At 43.9% G+C, this 20,609-nt stretch overlaps 1 protein-coding gene across 2 annotated transcripts in view; it reads left to right on the top strand.

Annotated features, from left to right (window-relative positions):
* ADAM19 (ADAM metallopeptidase domain 19) overlaps positions 1-19,103 on the top strand; it is a gene marked incomplete at both ends in the record, with an annotated part of 83,281 nt that extends 64,178 nt beyond the window's left edge. For both annotated transcript variants that reach the window (XM_080942173.1, XM_080942172.1), the window contains 13 exons: positions 768-907; positions 2,807-2,984; positions 4,279-4,368; positions 7,407-7,602; positions 9,754-9,862; positions 11,190-11,403; positions 12,046-12,123; positions 12,231-12,339; positions 13,530-13,668; positions 14,382-14,466; positions 14,717-14,941; positions 18,190-18,342; positions 19,050-19,103. In XM_080942173.1, coding sequence (XP_080798299.1) covers positions 768-907; positions 2,807-2,984; positions 4,279-4,368; positions 7,407-7,602; positions 9,754-9,862; positions 11,190-11,403; positions 12,046-12,123; positions 12,231-12,339; positions 13,530-13,668; positions 14,382-14,466; positions 14,717-14,941; positions 18,190-18,342; positions 19,050-19,103 — 1,770 coding nt within the window. The remainder of the gene's footprint in view (positions 1-767; positions 908-2,806; positions 2,985-4,278; positions 4,369-7,406; positions 7,603-9,753; positions 9,863-11,189; positions 11,404-12,045; positions 12,124-12,230; positions 12,340-13,529; positions 13,669-14,381; positions 14,467-14,716; positions 14,942-18,189; positions 18,343-19,049) is intronic.
* Between the last annotated feature and the right edge of the window lie 1,506 nt (positions 19,104-20,609).

Raw genomic sequence — 20,609 nt, 5'->3', positions numbered from 1 at the left:
TATAGACCGGGCTAGCTTCTAACAGAAATCCTCCTGTTTCTGCTTCCTGAGTGCTAGTATTAAAGGCACATGCAACTGTGCCTGGTATAAATATACTTGTTGCTTCTGTTGTTTTACTGTTTGGTTTTTGGGGATGAGTCTCACTTCATTGTCCTGGTGGTCTCAAACATCTGGGTTTAGATGACCTTCCTGCTTCAGCCCCCAGTTGGCTGGGACTTTAGGTTTATATCACTGCACCAGCCCTATTTGTTTTGATGGTTAAGATCACTCACTGTACCAGGTTATGTCTGGGGTGGTCCTTTCATGCTAGGACGCTCTCAGAAAACAATGAGCCAAGTGTATCTACTGTTCAACTCAAGGTGATGTTCAAGAGATACATCAACTGGTCATTCATGATCTGCATCTTTTAAGAACACGGGTAACAGTCTTTTGTTAAAAAGTAAAGAGAATGTGCCTTTCTAATGAAGACGGTGGCTTTAGAGTTGTTAAGAGCAAGTTATGAAGAGTCAATATGCTCAGTGTTAGGGGAAGTCAATGGAGAGCTGTCGGGCTCAGATAAGAAAAAGACATGCAGGCCTGAAGTCCCAACACTCAGGAGGCAGAGGTAGGTTGATCTCTGAATTTGAGGCCAGCTTGGTCTACAGAGTGATATCCAGGACACACAGGGCTACATAGAGAAACCCTGTCTCAGAAAGAGAGAGGGGGGGGGGGGCATGTAAAGAAGAAAGAAAATCTTGGCCTTGAATTTGAAATTCTTCTCTAAACAGGACCACTCCGAGAATGCCATCGGTGTAGCCTCCACCGTGGCCCACGAGATTGGCCACAACTTTGGCATGAGCCATGATTCCGCACACTGCTGTTCTGCCAGCGCAGCCGATGGTGGGTGTATCATGGCCGCCGCCACTGGGTGAGTCAACTGGAAGGGTGCCAGTGGGGAGAAGAGTGTCGTGAGAGATGCAGGGTCATCCTGACCCAAGATGGGCCCAGTAAAACTTTCAGACTGTTGATGAAGATAGTTTAAATGATGTTTACATGAAGCAGAAGTGGGCAGATGTATTGTGAGATGCTAAGTTTCTCAAAGCAGGATCTAGAACCCTGGATTGACAAATAGTTTGTAGTTTTCAGCTATAGAATTGGCTTTAACATGTTTTGTTTGTTTGTTTTTGAGACTGCATGTGAGAGAGTCTTGCTCAGTCTAATCTTGAACTTGTGAATTTAAGCAACCCTTCCACGTCAACTACTAAGGTCTCTGGGGCTTTAAGTATGTGCTACCACACCCATATGCCCAGTTCTTTAGGAAGCCTAGATGAAGGTCTATTTTGATCAGAACCACAAACCCTTGGCCTTTCCTCTTTGGAAGCTTTGTAGTTTATAGAATAAGAGGAGAAGGGGATTCCTAAGGGAATCCATAAAACAAGGGTACTGAGACTCCCAACACTTACAAGGATTTCCTAAACCAGAGCTTTTGAAAGAAGAGGATTATCTTCTGTTTGAATGCATACATCATACCAATCTTCAGGACTTGAGCCACTCCCTTGAAAGGCAATGTACTTGTACAATGTACTGCATTCCATTATTCCAGACTGCTGGGGTTTGCTATGCTTCCAAGAGAATGGCAGTTCAATGCAGCTTTCTTGTTCATAGTACTAGTGTCTGCTCACCGCTTCCTGACTACTGTGACACCCAAGGATGGCGGTCACATGTGGGATACAACTTCATAGGCATACCTTTTGAGTTTGAGTTCATGGTTAAGCCCACCCCTTTCTCTACCAATCCTAATAAAGTATATGTAGACAGATGGGTGACAGCTAAATTCATTGCTGCTCTAGTTGTTTTAAGTTTTTCACACATTGTCATAGCATAATGATTAGTAGCAAATTCCTTGGGTACCTACTGTAGCACTGAAGGAAGCCCTCAATGATTGACCTTTAATTGTTTTAGAGACTTAAGGGCGGGGCCTTACCAAGGTCTCTTTACAGATCCATGTTGTGATAGAGCAGTTTTCCCACATTTACATCTTGTGCTGTGCTTCTGTGTGGTTTTCCTACATACACCTATGATGAAGTTAATGTATAAAGTAGGTACAGTAAGAGGTTAAAAGCACCAACTCATAATAAACTAGACTATGTGAAATAGAGGTAATAATAAAAGTTACTTCACCCTAAGGATTTGTCCATTTCTAGATGTTTCCACTCAATATTTTCAGATCACTGTTCACTAGTGAAAACCAAAACCAGGGGTGACAGCTGCAGATAAGGGACCCACAGCACTTTTGATTAGTTTCCATAGTAGCAGGTGACTGTGGAGCCTATGTACATTCTACTGTGATAAAAACCACACATTTGTGTGTTGGGTGATGTAGTTGGTTATGAAAATAAAGATCAGTCCTTTAGCCAATGAGTGAGTTAAACCTTTAGTCTCGGGCTTTCTGATTCTGTTTTTTAGTCACGAGAAAATAAATAGCCATCCGATGTTTTGTTCATCTGTTAGTATGAAAACCTGTCATAATGTACTTCTCACCCTTTACCTACCTCACCTTACTGATGGAAAAAACAGAAAGCACTGTTCTATTTCTTAACTGCCTTTTTCATTTTTAATAAAAACAAATGTAATGGTGTGTCCTGGTTCATCAACTCATGATTCAGGATGAAAGAATTCTAAGTTCATGTACTGATGAATGTTCTGGTGAGGCAGAGGGTGTGTGTGGGATTTTCATTCAAGTGAACTTAGCCTCTTGAGTGGTAGGCAGGATGGCAAGCTGTTTGGTGTGCTTCAGCTCCTCTAATGCCTTCTTCTTCCCTGCCAGGCACCCTTTCCCCAGAGTGTTCAGTTGGTGTAACAGGAGGGAGCTGGACAGGTATCTACAGTCAGGAGGTGGGATGTGTCTCTCCAACATGCCAGATACTAGGACACTGTATGGAGGCCGGAGGTGTGGCAACGGGTACCTGGAAGACGGTGAAGAGTGTGACTGTGGAGAAGAAGAGGTAAGTGTCAGGACCAGACTAGAGGGAGGGACGAATCTGCATTGTCTTCAGAGCTGAAAGCATTCCTAGCAAAAGGACAATGTTACATGATTTTCTAGTTGCCAGAATTTCTTAAACATGACTACCAAAGGCCCTCTGTGTGTAAGATGCAGCTGTGGTCAACACAGTCATATCCAGAATCAGGGTGGGACCCTTTTGAGCATCTGCTCTAGCCACAGACCATGATCCCAGGACACGTAGCTCTCCTCCTCCCCGGAGGAGCCCCAGATGGTGTCTTTGGCCCTCCAGCTGCACTTCATTTCTGGAGGCCATACAGCTGGATGAACTCATGATCATGAGCCTGGTGTGAGGAGCCTTAAGACAAGCTCGTGCTGTTTAGCCCAGAGAAGGGAAGATTTGAAGGGAGTGTTGGAAGTACTCTCAGGTCAAGCAAGAGCTGCTGAGGAAGGAGAAGCAGAACTCTATGTGGATAGGCTTTTCCTCCTCCAGAGCTTCAGAATAAGTGGTAGAGCACACACCCTAGCTCTGTCATCTTTATCAGAGAAATGTTTTTCTAAAGAACAAGAAAAGCAGAACTATATTGTTTCGTGTCTATTTTTTGAAGGATGAGAAAGTGTGTTAACCCATGAATGACAGTTGGTGAACTGTAAGCAATGTGTGGCTGTGAGATTGGGGTATCCTTATACCTTATATCTCTATGTTGAGATGTTCTTTTGGCTTTTTAAAAAGCACTTATTTAATGTGTGCATGTGTGCGTGTATGCGTGAGTGAGGAGAGAGAGAGAGAGAGAGAGAGAGAGAGAGAGAGAGAGAGAGAGAGTGTGTGTGTGTGTATGTGTGTGTGTGTGACTCAGGGATCAAACTCAGGCTTGGCAACAAGTGCTTTTACCCACTGAGCCATCTTCTGACTTTCTTTTAAAACTAGAACCCTGTAATTTTCAGAATAAAAGAACTGGCCAAAGACAAAGAACCATGAACTAAAAGCAAAGATCAGCCCTGGCCCTTCAGCAGAGGGGGGCTCTTTGAAGGACAGTGTGGAAGCTCAGTATGACACCACATAGTCCCATCTAAGTTGCGATATCTCCAAGGATGAAGCACCTGTGTCTTTTCTCTGGCAAATATTCATTACCCTAGTAAAGAACTGCCTAGTGATGTTCTAGTGAGGCCTTCTCGGGAGCAGAGAGCAAAGCATGCCAGGCAGGTGGGAAAATGGAGGCGGCAAGGGCGCCCCCTGCTGGGCTTTGACTCTTGTCCTGCTGCTGCAGATGCTAAAAGCTACCTGTTGCCTTTTGTAGGAATGTAAGAACCCTTGCTGCAATGCCTCCAACTGCACTCTGAAGGAAGGAGCTGAGTGTGCCCATGGCTCCTGCTGTCACCAGTGCAAGGTAAGTGCCTCCTTTCCTTTGTCTCAGGCTTTGGGGTGACAGCCTAGTGGGTGACAGCTGGGTTTCAGCCTATATCAAAAATTTTAGACACCCTGCTGGGGAGGGTGGTTCTTACAACTGGTCACTGTGTTAAGAGTCTGTACTTTCATGCTTAAGGCTCTGATTCAGCCCCATCACTGGGAAGAAGAGAAAGGAGAAAGGATGTGTGTGTGTGTGTGTGTGTGTGTGTGTGTGTATGTATGTGTGTGTTAGATATTTGGAACTGAGAATGTCCCTTCTAATAAGCCTAACGGTTTTCCATCCTGGGCCTCATTGTGCTCAAATCATAATACATATATATATATATGTATATATGTATGATATATATGTATGTGATATGTATATATATGTATATGTGATAGAAATATATTAATATGTTAATATATAAATATATAAGCAAATATATAAATAAAAAATAGACATATATGTACATATAAAATCAAAATAAAAAGATAAACACACATTTCTGTGTATATATGTATGTATATCTTTTTTACTTAACTATGCTATATCTTACATAGGCCTATATACATACATATATGTGCATATGTATATATATTTATGTATGTATCTTTATTTTGATATATATACATACATACACACACACACACACACACACACACACATATATGTATATATAAATTTTGAGACAAGATCTCACTAAATTGCTCAGGGTAGCTTTGAACTTACTCTGGAGTCCAGGCAAGTCTTGACATTATCTTCTAGGAGAGATCATAAGCCTCAGCCACCAGGCCCAGTGAGGCTTCATTTTTACTTGAATACATGAAAAAAACCCATGATTTTGATGAATGCAAATGGTCATTTTGGTAGATGTCAGGTGCCAGGATGAGGACTTTATATGTTAAGTGATTCAATCTTCACCACAGCCCCATATGGTACATATTACTGCCTTCATTTTAAGGTGAAGAAATGGGGTCATTAAGAGAGGGGTGATGTATTCTAGATTCCGTCAGGTCCTGAAACCAGTTCTCTTTGACTCTGAAGCATGCATTCCTAATATCAATGTGGAGAATAATTTATTACCATTAACCATATAACACTGAATTTGATAAATTTTTAATCTAAATCTGACATTCAGGAGTCCCAACATATATTTAAAAATTAACAGATTTGGTGATGAAATCTGACCCAGATGAATATCAGACTAATTATAGTTTTATAAAAAAATTACCTAAAATAGTTTTATTTCATAATATGTAATATACTAATATTTTTGGTTATAAAGGTTATCCTGATCCTTATTAGAGGTTATGTAATACATGTTTTTAATAATTATATACATCTGTTATATCTATACAGATTTGTTAAACACACACACTACTACTGTGGTATTTTAACTTTTTTTTAAAGATTTATTTTATTTATATGTGTACACTGTAACTGTCTTCAGACACACTAGAAGAGGGCATCAGACCCCATAACAGATTGTTGTGAGCCACCATATGGTTGCAGGGATTTGAACTCAGGACCTCTGGAAGAGCAGTCAGTGCTCTTAACCACTGAGCCATCTCTCCAGCCCCTGGTATTTTAACTTTTGAGTTATTAATCTGAGTACCAGAGAAGTTTGAGAATGGAGCTGTGGCCTATTTCACCCTCAGCTTGTCAAGCACACACCATGTTCACATATTGTTCAAGTGCTCCACTGAGCATGCTTGCTCTTAGTACCCAGAGAGTGGGCTGTACTCTGGAATTATGCATAAACAAAAAGAAAAGGTCAGTTCTCTTGAACTGGTTAAGTGTACACATGTCTAGAGGCTTTTGTGTCAGATGCTGACCCTGCTCATCCTTGCTGTAGGTGGCCTTCATTTATTCTTAAGTGAGCCTTTCAGTCTAAGAATGGCTAGCAGAGGGGCCTGCTGGTTTTTCTCTTTGTTCCCTAGAAGAGCTGGTGAGTAGCATGGTCACCTGGAATCAGGGGAGGGCCTACCTCTGAGTCATAGGTGTCCTTGCCTGGCTCAGGAAAACTTGGACACCTTCTCTTTTGACATGGAAGCTTCCAGGGAGGCTGAGCTGGGTTGAGTCCTTCAAGGCTGAAGAATAAACATAAAGTGACTTTTCACTCAACTCTAGGATTTCAGATGGAGCTTCATAAACGATTCCTTGACTTCAAGTCCTACCTATGTGAATTTGGGGAAGTTTTTTGTTTTGTTTTGTTTTGTTTTTTTAACTCTCCAAGTCTCAGCTGTCTGAACTGGCATGGATATCAGAAACACTAATACAAGTGCCTGTGTCAATTTCATGGACATTCTGAAGGTCAGATGAGATAAGTATTTGGATAGCACTCAGCCCCATGGTTTGCATAACAGTGAGGGTATGCTGTTTGGAGTCACAAGCTGGATGAGACATGGTGAGACATGGCTACAGTTCTGGTACTCCAGAGGCTTAGCCAGGAGGCTTACCATGAGTTCAAGACCAGTCTGTACTAAATAATGAGTTGGAGGTTACTTTAAAGAATGTTGTAAATTTAAAAACTTACATGAACAAAACAAGAATGTTGTAAATTGAAATTTTGCACGAATGCCAATTTTTTGTATATGGGTATATGCATGTATGCATATATGTATGTGCCCTTATCAGAGAACTGGTCTGCCACATACCATGTGACTGAATATATTGTGTCTCGCCTCTTTAGTTATTATAAGACTTTCATGCAAACTAAATAAAGTCCTAATAACACTTACGTGAAAGGTGGTTATAATGGCACAGAGAATACTATAGATTGTTACATAACCATTATTTCTTAACTGATGTGCAAAGGAATTGCTTTGAGTTTGTTTGTCTGGATACAACTTTGAAGGTACTCAGTCCCTGTCTATGCAAAGGCCAGCGGTCACTTGAGCTCACTGAAGGTGTGTGATGAGCTCTGTGGTATCAAGGTAATGGAAAACTGTTTTCCACAGACGCACATGAGCTCTTGGCTGAAAGGGTTGGGGGCAGGGAAGAAATGACTACTTTCTTCTTCCCATTCCTCATCCTAGCTGGTGGCTCCTGGAACCAAGTGTCGTGAGCAGGTGCGGCAGTGTGACCTCCCCGAGTTCTGCACGGGCAAGTCCCCCCATTGCCCCACCAACTATTACCAGATGGATGGTACCCCCTGCGAAGGTGGCCAGGCCTACTGCTACAATGGCATGTGCCTCACTTATCAGGAGCAGTGCCAGCAGCTGTGGGGACCTGGTAAGGACCTTCCTAGAGAATATGTTCTCTTCCACCCACCACTTCTGAGCCCATCTCCCCACTGTCCACTTAACATGGCCTAGAGCACCTCCAAATATCACATCTCATGCTCTTAGCTCATGGGAGACATCCAAGGACAGCCAGGTGACAGTATTTCTCATAGTCCCTTGAAGGTTTTAGTCTTAACACTGGGCAGACAGATAACAATAATCCCTCCCCAACACACAAATGAAGCAGAAAATGGAGAATAAAGGAAAATGAAAAAGACCCTTAAGCTACAAAAATGTTTAACTTCAGTCATATTAAAGGAAAGCAAATTGTTTCAGATCTCAAAGACAGCATGTGATGTAGTGATAACAACAACCTTCCATGATAAGGCATCATGGAAGATATAAGGAAACAGATAGGACCCTGTAGAAAGCAGTTTAGAAATAAATTTTAATGTGCTTACCGGTTTTATTAATTACATTAGGCTTACATTTTTTTCCCACTTATCTTTTTTTCTAAGAAGTTTTTTCATGACATGGAACAATTTGTGAATATATAAAAGTAGGTATAGACAGCAAACATTTACTGATAATAAATCATAAGGAAATTTATTTAAAAATAATCTTTCATATATAGTTTTACAAGAACAAATGTACACTTTAACAAACTTGTGTGCTTGTTTTTTTTTTTTTTTTTTTTACTTAAAGAATTAAATCTTGGTTAAATAGTTGATAGTGCAGGTCATAGAGGGTCTTTAACAGTTTTCAGAATTGACTGACATTATGATTTTATAGTTGTCAAGGGATGGAATCACCAACCCACATCGATATGTGATGCAAAAGTTACAGAAGTATGTTTAGGGCCTTACCAGAAATTGTGTGAAATTCTAATCTGACCCCAAATCATGATTTTCTCAATGAATTTTATTTTTATTTTTTGAGACAGTGTCTCAGTGTGTGGCCTGCTTGCCTGAAACTTACTATGTAGCCCAGGCTGGCCTCCAACTCCCAGAGATCTACCTGCCTCTTCCTCTCTAGAGCTAGGATTAAAGGTGGGCACTACATTCAGCTAGTGTTTTGTTGTTTTGTTTGTTTGTTTTGTAGGATCTGAAGTCAGGAACTCAAACAGCAATTTTATAAATCAATCTTTCTAACATAATATTAACATTAATCTGATGTTTATTTGCTGAGAACTGACAGCAGGGAAAACAAACTTTGTTTTCCTTAATGAACCTATTGCATACATACATATAGTAAAAACGTGACCAGTCATAATATAAAGTAGCCTTAAGTCTGAGCTGGTTTCAGTGGCATTCATTGGTTGTGTGCAGTTTGCAGCTGTGTTGAAAACCAAGCTGTAGTAAAGTCATGTGACACAACATGGGTGAGCTCTGAATTCATTACACATTCTGTCTTTAATTAGTTTTGGGTCATTGCACATTCAGAATCTCTTTAGTGTTGCCAGTATTTTGAGCCCTACCCTCGGCCCCTGCCCTAGAACCCACCCCTATTCAGGTGTGGGATTCCATCTGCCACCATTTTCAGAAGTTGGGCATTACACTACTTAGAAACACCCTCCAATTGTACTTGCTTATGGATGTAAAGATGTTTTTAACAATGTTATTACACTGTTGCTACTTGTGGGGCAGCATCTGCTGTGCCCTCAAGTCACACAACTGAATACCATGGGACTAAATTCTGTATACAACAAACTAAGTAGAACCACAAAGTGCAGAAAAATAAGAGACTTCCATCCTTTATTGTGTTCTCTCAAGAAGATGCTCCAGAATCAAATCTAAGGGATGCAGAAGATAGGGAAGACTATTTCCTAGAAGACACACTGCTAAAGATTGTTGCTTTTCCATGAGAGAAAAAACAAAGTTTTTTTTTTTTTTTATAGCTCTTTTAATGTTTGGGACATGACTTACTAATCCTTTGCAGTCCAGAAATAGGGCAGCTCTTCTTCATTAGCAAGTGGGCTTAGCATGCAACTGCCATAGATAGAAACCTTCAAGGAAGTGCTAAAATCCAGTCTAAAAACGTTTTCTCTGAATTGGTCTTGATGAATGTGGAAGTGTCATGTCATTGGCCAAGGCTAGCTCTGTCAGGGGAGCCTCTGGCAGGCTTATATACTGACAGATTTTTTTTTTTTTTGCACACCTAGGGGCCCGGCCTGCCCTCGATCTTTGTTTTGAGAGGGTGAATGCTGCTGGGGACACCTATGGAAACTGTGGCAAGGGCTTGAATGGCAAATACAGGAAATGCAGCCCCAGGTGAGACCACAGCACTGACCTGATGGGAGGAAGGCTGACCAATCAATCCCTGCTCTGTTCTCTTCACTCCCATCTGACTTGGTGTGGCTTTTAAACAAATAAGTTAAAGCCTGTCTCTGTTCTTTACCTGTTGCCTGGTAATGCACTGTTCTATTTGGCTCTAAGAAAGTGAAAAAGAGGAGTGGGCTGCATTGCTTCCTAGGAAACTGATCAAGGTTGCTTTGGGGACTCTCTTCAGAACAGGACAGAATCTCTGGGCATGTCTTTATCTTGGCACCTGGGAGTCAGAGGCAGGTATGCAGGCGGATCTCTGTGAGTTTACAGAGCAAGTTTCAGAACAGTCAGGACTGTTACATAGAAAAATTCTGTAGTTTTTTTTTTAAGTGGGGCAGGAGATGGCTATGATCTGAGATGACAATGTTCCAGCATATCAACATCGTAGATCACAGATGGCTCTTTTGGGTCATTTTTGCAGTGTTAAAATTATGCCCACTTCTAAGAGCCATATCTGAGTCGTTCATTCCAGCCATCTACTCACACCTCTGCTCACCACTACTGCAGATTTACCTCATGCAGGGGCCTGAATTGAGTGTCTGGAGCAATGTGGTAATAGGTGTAATAGTTAATTGCCTGGGGCATTTACCCCAAGAAGTTCTCTAGCTGAGTTCAGTAACATTCATATAAATGAACTGGGTGAGGAGTCACACTAGTGTGTGAAACTTTAGGCGGAGACATTAGAGAAAAACAGTTGAAGAGCTGATAGAGACAGTAAGCTATAGTATGTGAGAAGTAAAGGAGGGGAGGCCATAAAAATGAACCTGGGTAGAAAAAAGTAGGGAACTAGACCCTGAGAGATTTAAAGGCATTGCTGGAAGTTCTGCACTCCTTCCGTGGATGCCACTATCAGGGGTCTTGCAGGCCAGTAATGAGGTAAGTCAGGGAAGCTGTGCAGGAGGGAAGATTGACAGGGATTGAAAATGTTCAACCCTTGGAGCAATGAGGAATGGGGAGGCAGAGGAGTCCCAGCTCCTAGTTGGAGTGCCTGGGGAAATGGTTGTAGGATAAAGATGACTGAGTATTCATGTCATTCAGTTGTCCTTGGAGTTAGGACATCCTAAGTTGAGCTCTTGGCTTAGGTCTGCTAAGACATAAGGAACCTGCCCCTTTTCTGGATTTGAGTCTACTTTAGGTCTATACCTCTGGGTTCCAGACCACTTTCTAGTCCTTTGCTCTGCTCCACCAGAGCCTGCTGACTTGGCTCAGACTGATGCTCTGCACTGCCCCAGCTCTTTCCTAGCCTCTGAAACTGTCTTCTTTCCTGGCCCAGGGATGCAAAGTGTGGGAAGATCCAGTGCCAGAGCACCCAGGCCAGGCCCCTGGAATCTAATGCAGTATCTATTGACACCACCATTACCTTGAATGGGAGGCGGATCCACTGTCGGGGCACCCATGTCTACCGGGGTCCTGAGGAGGAGGAAGGGGAAGGTGACATGCTGGACCCAGGGCTGGTGATGACTGGGACCAAGTGTGGCCACAACCATGTGAGTTCCTCTCTAACTTCACTCACAAACCAAGAGAAGGAGACAGAGATTGAGAAGTGTGGGCTCTGGAGGAATGAGGCTTAGCTCCCCGAATAATAGCATTCCACTGATAATCACCCACCTATAGACCATGGATTAGACATAAATATAGACATCACTATCCTCCATGTCATTAGCTAATACATGAAATAGAAGCAAACTAAGAGTCAGGGAAACCCAAGGAAAATAATGCCACTGATCTCATGTAGTAAATTATTAGTAAAACTATGAACCCAGAGGAACCCCATGATATGATGCCCAGCACAGAGTAAGCTCCTGCCACAATCATTATTTTTAGGCATAATACTAAAATTAGTAAACACTCATTGTTGGATGGCATATACTCAGCATGATGCTAGATTATAAACATGTCCTAATTGTTGAATGTAATATTTTGGCACTGTTTGTTATTCCTTCCCTAATCAATAAGGTGAAAGCAGGATCCATTTACCCACTGTCCTGCCTTCTGAGGCCTTTTGTATCTTTCACTAAAATATATAACCCAGAGCTACGTTTTGGGTTCTCATTCATCCTAAGGACAAACCTCCCACACCTTCCCCACATTTCTGCTGCTCTACTGATGGCTGCTCTTCCTTGTTGCAGATTTGCTTTGAGGGGCAATGCAGGAACACCTCCTTCTTTGAGACAGAAGGCTGTGGGAAAAAGTGCAATGGTCATGGGGTACGTGTGTACATGCAGAGGTCTGGGTTCCTGGGTGTTGTGGGGGCATGCCCTGTGGGAGGTCACAGCTCTCCTAGGTGCTGATACGTCTGTGGTCCTCACTGTAGGTCTGCAACAACAACAAGAACTGTCATTGCTCCCCTGGCTGGGCTCCACCTTTCTGCAACACCCCAGGAGATGGCGGCAGCATTGACAGTGGTCCTTTGCCCCCTAAGAGTAAGTGTTCTGCCTTTGTGAGAGGAGACCATGGGGATAAGTGGTTGGTTGGCAGGAGCCTCCAGCCTGTTGACATTGCAATATGGCATTGTTGACTACAAGTGTGATGGGCTGCATCCACAGCTATGTGGGAATACGTGGGGATGGTGGGCCATAGGTTGGACTTGACCATTGCAGAAAGTCCAAGTTAAGTTGGCTTCACTCTCCAGATTCTACAGGGAGAGAGCCAAGATAATGACACTGAGCGGGAGAATGCCAGTTATTCCTATGGGGCCTGGGCTTAGATGCCTTCCTGTCTTTTTACTGGGGGAAGGGAGAAAGAGAGACAGAGACAGAGAGACACAGAGAGATATTAAGGGAGATTGTAGGTCATTGAATAGTCACAATGGTTTGGGGTAGTAACTAGTAATTAGTTCTTTTAGGGACACTTGACATAATCACAATCCTGGGGCACATTTATTGGTTATTTGCCTTTTATTAAATAAAGGTTAAGAAGTGGGAAAACAGACAAGTTTTGTAGTTCTTAGGGGAGGCCTCAGGGACTCAACCCCTGTGGTTTCCAGATTTTTGTCTTTGAATAATGGCAAAAGTAAAAACTGGGTATGGTAGTTGCTATCTGTAATTACAGCACTTAGGAGGCTTGAGGCAGGAGAATTGCTGTAAGTTTGAGGCCAGTCTGTGCTGCACAGTGAGTTCCAGGCCAGTCTAGGTTATAACAAAATAAAAACATACAAGAAGAAAGAGCCAGGGGAGCTTCACCAATGCAGGCATACTGTGTGTATTTAAATTAATGACTCGTGGAACTATTGAGATGGCTTTGGACCCAACTATGGGGGAAAGAGTTCTAGTCCTAAGATGTCTGAGCCAGTGTTTTCTGGCCATTGCTCTGTGTCCAAGAAAATCTTGATGCAGGCTGACTTTATGAAAATCCATTATCTGGAAGCTGATGGTAAATGGGTTTGAACTGCTGTGGGAAGAATCTCCGCTGTGGGGATTGTCTTTAAAAGCCCGTGGGCTTGGCTGTTTAAGCTAGAATTAGGGCCCAATAGTATATAATGTGTATGTTGCATGTATTTGAGTTTGTTTAAAATAAGTCATAATCAGATATCTGAAGGAGAACTGAGGCTTTGTCATTTGACTGTAGCATGCACGGCCTCTAATTCTCTCACTTGTGCTGACTTTTCTGGCAGGTGTAGGTCCAGTGATCGCTGGGGTGTTTTCGGCCCTCTTCCTTTTGGTATTCCTGGCGCTATTGTGTCACTGCTACAGACAGAACCACAAACTGGGCAAGCCCTCAGCTCTCCCTTTTAAGCTGCGGCAACAGTTCAGGTGGGACAGGGTTCTATGCTCAGCCCTTGTGGGAAGGTTGGTGGTGATGGGTCTAATTCTGGGATGGTGAAGGCAGAGAACATGCTATCCTCACTCCTTCTGTCCTGCTCGGTCACCATGGCAGATGTTACTAAATAATGGCTGTAAGTGATTTCTACTAGGTCTGGTTGTTCTTCCTTAGCTAATTCAAATTGGGGTATGACATAAAATCTACTTACCGTCCCCTGCCTTGTTAACTCCTATCTTATTTTTAAAGTGCAGGAAGCTGAGGCAACAGAGAGGAATGATAAACTCAATCAGTCACAGAGATAACTATACATTAACCAAAGAAGACAAATGATTCATGGAGATATTGATGGGACATATTCTCTAGAGTTCTGTTAAATGTACTTGTACTGGAAGGGAATTTTTTTTCTGCCCTGCATCCTTCTATATTCATGCTGGTGGGGGTCAGGGTACATGATGATTAGTGATATTCTGTCTCCTTATTGGGGAGGGAGGGGTCTGCTTTGTGCAAGGCAGAAGCCCTTTCTTGGGCTTCTCCACTGGCCATATGTGTTCTTATCTATAATTTAGGAGATGGGTTTCAGAGGATTAACCCACTTTCTCTAGAGAAGTAATCAGATTTTCCACCGGCCTGGGTCAGATTTGCTTAGTTCACACACATCATTGAACATCTCCCTTTCCCCCTGTTCCCTCTTTCTTGTTTCCAGTTGTCCCTTCAGGGTGTCTCAGAGTGGTGGAACTGGCCATGCCAACCCAACTTTCAAGCTACAGACACCTCAGGGCAAGCGAAAGGTAAGAAAGAGCTTTGCATCGTTGAACTTGATTGATTTCCCTTAATTCCTGTTAGGCTTTCTTAAGTGCTTATGTGTGCCCATGGGGTTGGAATGAAAGCTGTGTTAGGGGCTTGTCAGTTGGTTCTGAAGCCTGGAATCTGAAGGTCAGCATGTCTGTTCTGCCTTCAGATGAGGCTCTGGTCACCTTATTGAGACACACACCTAGAAAAGATTCCTTATATCAGCTGCTCTGTTTCTTCTTTATACAGGTGACTAACACCCCTGAAACTCTTCGGAAGCCCTCCCACCCTCCTCCCCGGCCCCCTCCAGACTACCTGCGAGTTGACTCCCCACCTGCACCATTGCCAGCACATCTGAACAGGGCTGCTGGGAGCTCCCCAGAAGCTGGAGTTCGAATAGAAAGAAAGGAGTCAGCCAGAAGGCCTCCCCCAAGCAGGCCCATGCCCCCTGCACCTAACTGCCTACTGTCCCAGGTAAGTAGGTTCTCAGCGACCCTAGACTGGGAACATTGCATTATAACAGACCACCTGCAATGAGAGCCATTGGCATGATGCACTGATTGGATTTGATCATCTTATCTTGGTTCTGGTGAATCCAATGGATTTTTCAGAGGTTTAGCAGTAAGCAGCAAGAAGTATCTTCCCAGCCTGGTGGTAGAAGTACACACCTTTAATTCCAGTGTTCAGGAGTAGAGCTAGGCAGATCTCTAGGTTCGAGGTCAACCTGTTCTACACAGCTAGTTCTAGGACAGCAAAGGCTACACAAAGAAACGCTGTCTCAAAACCCGAAAATACTGTTGCTGCTCCTACAACTATTAATTAATCATCATCGCCATTATCACCTTCATCCTCATCATCCTCATCATCTCTCCTGGACCACATGATGCTTTTTTCCTATTTGATTTCCACCCACTTTGTACCCCAACTTAACTTCTTTCAGTTCCCAGAGATCTTGTCCACTTCAGGTCATTGCACATGCCGTTTTTCCTCATATGCATGCACATCCCTTTGCTCAGCCTATTCCTCTTCACCCTCAGTTGTGACTTTAGATAACACTCCTCCAGAAGGGCTTCTCTTACCTAGTAAGGCTGATCTGAGTACCCTGTGTCTCTCTCATTGTACTTGGCCCTATAAAGTGTACCTACTAGTTAGCTCCACTCACCGAAGAGTCTGACTGAAGGTCACACCATGATGCCTCGTTTGCCTGAGGGGGTCTCTGGGAAGTGATGGGTCTAGACTGTCCCCTTCTGTGTAGCTGGTACTTATAAGTTGGAGCTATAACACAGTGCCTTGTTGCCATAGCATGTATACTGTGGTTTAAGTTTCCTAGTGAAGACATAGGCATTTCTTGGGCAGTGGTCTAGCATGGTAGCCTTCAGAACTGATTGTGTTTGCTTTTTTGGGGGGTTCAAAGGGTTTCCCAGGATCCAAGTTTCTTGATCACAACAACCACATGGTCAGCTTCAGGTTTCGGATGGTCCCTAGAGCATGAGACATGAGAGTTTGGCAAAGCTGGTGGTATCAGGTTGGGTTCTGTACTGTGAAACTGCCCCTCACAATTTCCTGTGTGTGGGGCCAGGATGTGATGTACAAATCCAAGCAGAGGAGGGATAGACTGCATCTGGAACTTTATGGTGCAAGGCAACCATACCCAGACTCATTCCTACCTAATCACTTTAAACACTGCTCCATGATGTTGAGCTATGTATGCCCTGAAATGGGCCATCTCTTTATCTTTGTAATCTATGACCTTAAACTGAGTATGCTCAGGGAAGTACACCAAGTGAACTTGAATGGACTAACTGGAGAAAGTTGGCCTTGCTGCCTTTGGCGGGACACAGTTTAGCCGATCCTTATAATGTTCTCCTGCTCTTCCCCTGTACTGTTAAGTCTTGGCTCTACTTATTCACCCACCAAGGATTAGGCTCTGGTATCAGATTAGCTTCTTTGGGAGGCCCAGTGCTGGGAAGCCCAGTGCTGGGAGGGAGGCCCAGGGCAGACATTCTGATAAGGCTCCAGGGCAGATAACAGCCGCCTGTAACTCACTCTGCAATTTCTCCTTTGTCACCTATCCCTGGAAGACCTGAGCTCTCTGGTGCACTTGGGGTCCTACCCAACACCCTCCCAGATCAGTGTCCCTCCTGGAAAGGGTAGAGCTAAAGGGTGGGCAGCAGTTTTTTGGGGCTCGGGTATTTTCAACTTTTCTTTCTGAGCTTCATGGTTTTGCCCTGAGAAATCATTCGTGTAGGAAAACAAACTCTGCAATGTGTCTGCCCCCTGCACACTTGCCCCATGCCTATCATGGAACTCAGAAGCGCCCCTCTTAGGCAGGTCAATGAACTGGCTTCTCTCAAGTCCTACCAGCTTAGGGGCAGGCTATGATTTTGACATAGGCATTTCTATGTCAAAAGAAATTTTGTTTCCAATCACAAAAAGCACATATATATTTTTTTCTTTGTAATTGAGTAGTGGGGCTAGAGAGTTCCATCAGTGGTTAAAAGTACTTGTTGCTCTTGGAGAGGACCAGGGTTCAAACCCCAGCACTGACATCAGTGAGTTCCACAAGATCTTCTGGACTCTGTGGCATCTGAACATACCTGTATAAACTCACATATATAGATAATAAAAATAATACAAATAGCCAAGTGTGGTGGTGTATACCATTAATCCCAGCACTTGGGAGACCAAGGTAGGTGGATTGCTGTGAGTTCAAGGCCAGCCTGGTCTGTATGGTGAGTTATACCATAGCTATGTAGAAAAAAACCCTGGCTCAAAACAACAATTCTTTATTCTAAAAAAAGTTTAAGTAGTACAGAAATGTGTTTCTGTTTTGAGAAGTTTGATTAGCTCATTTATTTATGTTTCTGGTGTTGGGTTGCCTAATTCCTGAGTATTAACTGCTCCCAAAAGCCTGTGATATCTCCATGAATCAGAAAGAAAAAGTTCACTGCCCACCTCTATTTCAGTTCTAGCCAGAGATGGCTAGAGACAGAAAATAAAAACCTGGAAACATTATTTATGTTAGTAGGGTAAAAGATACGAAGAGAAATAAACTAATTAAAATAAAATTAGGCTTGGGGTGCTCCATGTACACACCACTCATTCTGTTTTCCTGGGTCGTATCCACCCACTTCTGTTCGTTTCCGTAGGCCCTAGGCAGGGCTGTGGTGGTCTGCTTTGCATACATGCTCCTCTGTCAGGCCCATGTCGGTTTGTCTCTCAGCTGGCTCTCCCCATTAGCCCAGACCCCCTGCTTTTCTCTTTACACATGCTGTAGACCATGTCACTAGATAAGTTTACATTTTTCTCCCACTGTGGACATTTTGGAAGTTTCTAGGTTCTCTGGTTATAAACTGTGTGTGCACAGGGACATCCTTGCAAACTAGCCTTCTGCACCTGTGCTAAGTATCTAACATGGTCAATGGGAAGTAGAATTTTTCACACCAGGAAATAAATTCACAGACCCATCTGTTTCTACCTCCTGAGTCAGCACTCAGGAGGTAAAAGTGTGCCTTGACATGCCATGCTTTAATTTTAATAGAGACAGCCAACTTGCTTTTCAAAAAGATCTTATTTTTTTACTTAGTATGTAACACACACAGGTGAGTCCTTTAAAAATGGGACAATCCAGTATGTAAGTTATTTTGGTTGTGATTCATAAAATATCAGGTATGTTTTCTTTTGAAAGGAGCCTCTCAAGTAAGACTTCTTGCTCCCTCCAGGATTTCTCCAGGCCTCGACCACCTCAGAAGGCACTCCCAGCAAATCCTGTGCCAGGCCAAAGGACTGTTCCCAGGCCAGGAGGCACCTCCCTGCTTCAGCCCCCAACTACTGGTCCTCAGCCTCCCAGACCTCCAGCAGTGTCTGTTCCAAAGGTGAGTTCGCAGAAGGACCCAGAAGGACCAGAGGAGGAGTGTGTGGCTGAGAAAGCAGTTTGTGCTCTCATGATCCAAACTGAGGTTTTAGAACAGAAACAGAAGTGAACATTTAGCCTTGCTTGGAGGTCTGTTTGGTTATACCTTACATGAACAAAGGGAGGTTTGAATTTATTTGAGAATGAAGGCATCACACAGAAGCCTGAGCCCTGGTGGCTTCATTAGCACTTGAACAGAAAGGCCACCTTGAGTAAATCCCTGTATTAATAAGAAGATTTAAGATTGGCCAGCAAGGTGGTTCAAGGTAATTTTTAAAAAATCCTAAGAAGCAGCAGGGACCAGCTCCATTACTTTGCTATGAAAGTCAAAGCCATTAGTTTATACAAGGCTGTCAACATATGCCCCTGTCCTTAATGCTTCTCTCTGGTTTCCATGTCTTCAGCTTAGTCTGGGCAGTTGGGTCAGAAGGGCAGAAGCAAGAAAGTTGGCTGCCAGCCCGTATTCCCATGAAGCACTGGGAAACTATTGTACTGAGAGTTGATGGAAGAGGGGAGGGGCTAAGTTTCTAGCTTTGGGAGTAGGCACACAATTGCTCTCTCTGCAAGGGCTGATGGTCCCAGAAAGCAGCCACAGGGACAGATTTCTGAGGATCATGCTTCTGTCCCGCTGGCCAACACTGAGGTCACATCTTCCTTTTTCCTTTCTAGCTTCCTGAGTACCGATCACAGAGGGTTGGAGGGATAACTAGCTCCAAAATCTAGATGAGTCTAGAAGTGTCTTGTTTTGCTTGAAGACTCCGGATGCCATGGAAGGTCCAGAAGAAAGAAGCCTGCTCGGCTACCCTGAAGCTTCTGCAGCCTTCTGGATCCCACCTCACCCCCCAGAATCTTCCGTCTTGCCCTAGTGCCTCCTACTTCCTCTGAGGCACACAGAGACTCACATCCAATGGCTTCTAAGTGTTGTCCTGTGCAATATACAGCCTGGGTAGGAAAGGGAAGCATATGAAGGAGGGCGGGGAAGATTCTCCCTCAGCCCACTAGCCAAGTGCTACCAGCAATTTTCAGGGAAGTCTTGAGCTGGGGTCTTTCTGTGCCAATCTTGGAGAAGGCATTCATCCGGGTCCTATGCTGGCAGGTACACATGGGAGCTTCAGTGATTGGCTCTCTCTGGGATACCAGGCTGCCCAGGCTGGGCCTTAGTTTTTTAGCTTTTATGCACCAAGGAAGCTGCATCCCTGCCCCAAGGCTTGGTCAAGGTGCCTGTTCCTGGCTATGTGGCTGCATGTGACAAGCCATGCTCCCTTCCCCTGCCATTCTCCACATTCCCACTCCCATATTTACATGGGTCACTCTGACTCAGACAGGTACTATTTGTAAGTAGTGTAGACAGCAGGGGGGAGTGGTCAGCCTGTGTCCCCTCTGAGCCGTAATGCCAAAGGTTGCTAAGGATATTAGAATCCCCAGCCATACACCCCAGTGTTCCATGTGTCACCTTCTCCTCCTTTTCCAGCATCCCTATCCTATGGTGCTTTGGTGGTGAACCACTGCAGTCCTGACTTGCTGGTGACTATATGCTAGTGACCTACAAATCAGGATCTTGCCTCACGGGGTAGCCACTGGACTTTCTGCACTGGAACTCAAGAGCATTGAGCCGAGTGGGCGTGTGTGTGTGTGTGTGTGTGGTGTGGTGTGTTTGAAAGAGAGACAGACATGCAGGCATACAGACAGACAGCTCTGCATGTACTTGTGTTTTGTGGCCTCGAGCAGGACAAGGGGCCTCCTCTTTATTTCTGACCTATCTCTAAGTAAGGTTCTCCACGACAGCCACAGCTATACTGAGGGGGACTGATGTGTTTGGAATCCTGACTATTAGTAATGTACACACGGAGGCACCAACTTCTCCCTGGTGGTCAGCTCTGATGTGAGACTGTTGACCGAACAGATCTCAGACAGCAACCATGGTGAACCAGATCTGGGCAAGGTTCTCCAAACTTTCTTCATCCATGCACCTCCATTGATTCTCTCCTGGTTGCTGCCCCTGTGTGATTGTCATAAAAAATGCTGGGAGGGTGGGACTTGGGTGGCCCTTCTCTTGCTTGGTGCTCTGATACTTAGAACAGTTCTTACACATTTGCTGGGCCTTGTCTCTGAGAGGCCATCTTCCACCCCAAAAAGGTGCTAATAGCACTCCAGAGGGTTCTCAAGGGGCCTTCCTGCTACCTACAACAAGCAGTTGTTAGTTCTTGGAACCCTCCAGAGGAAGAGGCG

This window comes from Micromys minutus (assembly GCF_963924665.1).
Source record: "Micromys minutus genome assembly, chromosome: 31".
NCBI classification, from domain to species: domain Eukaryota; kingdom Metazoa; phylum Chordata; class Mammalia; order Rodentia; family Muridae; genus Micromys; species Micromys minutus.
The sequence above is the reverse complement of the archived record's forward strand: the minus strand, read 5'-3'. Positions and strand labels throughout refer to the sequence as shown.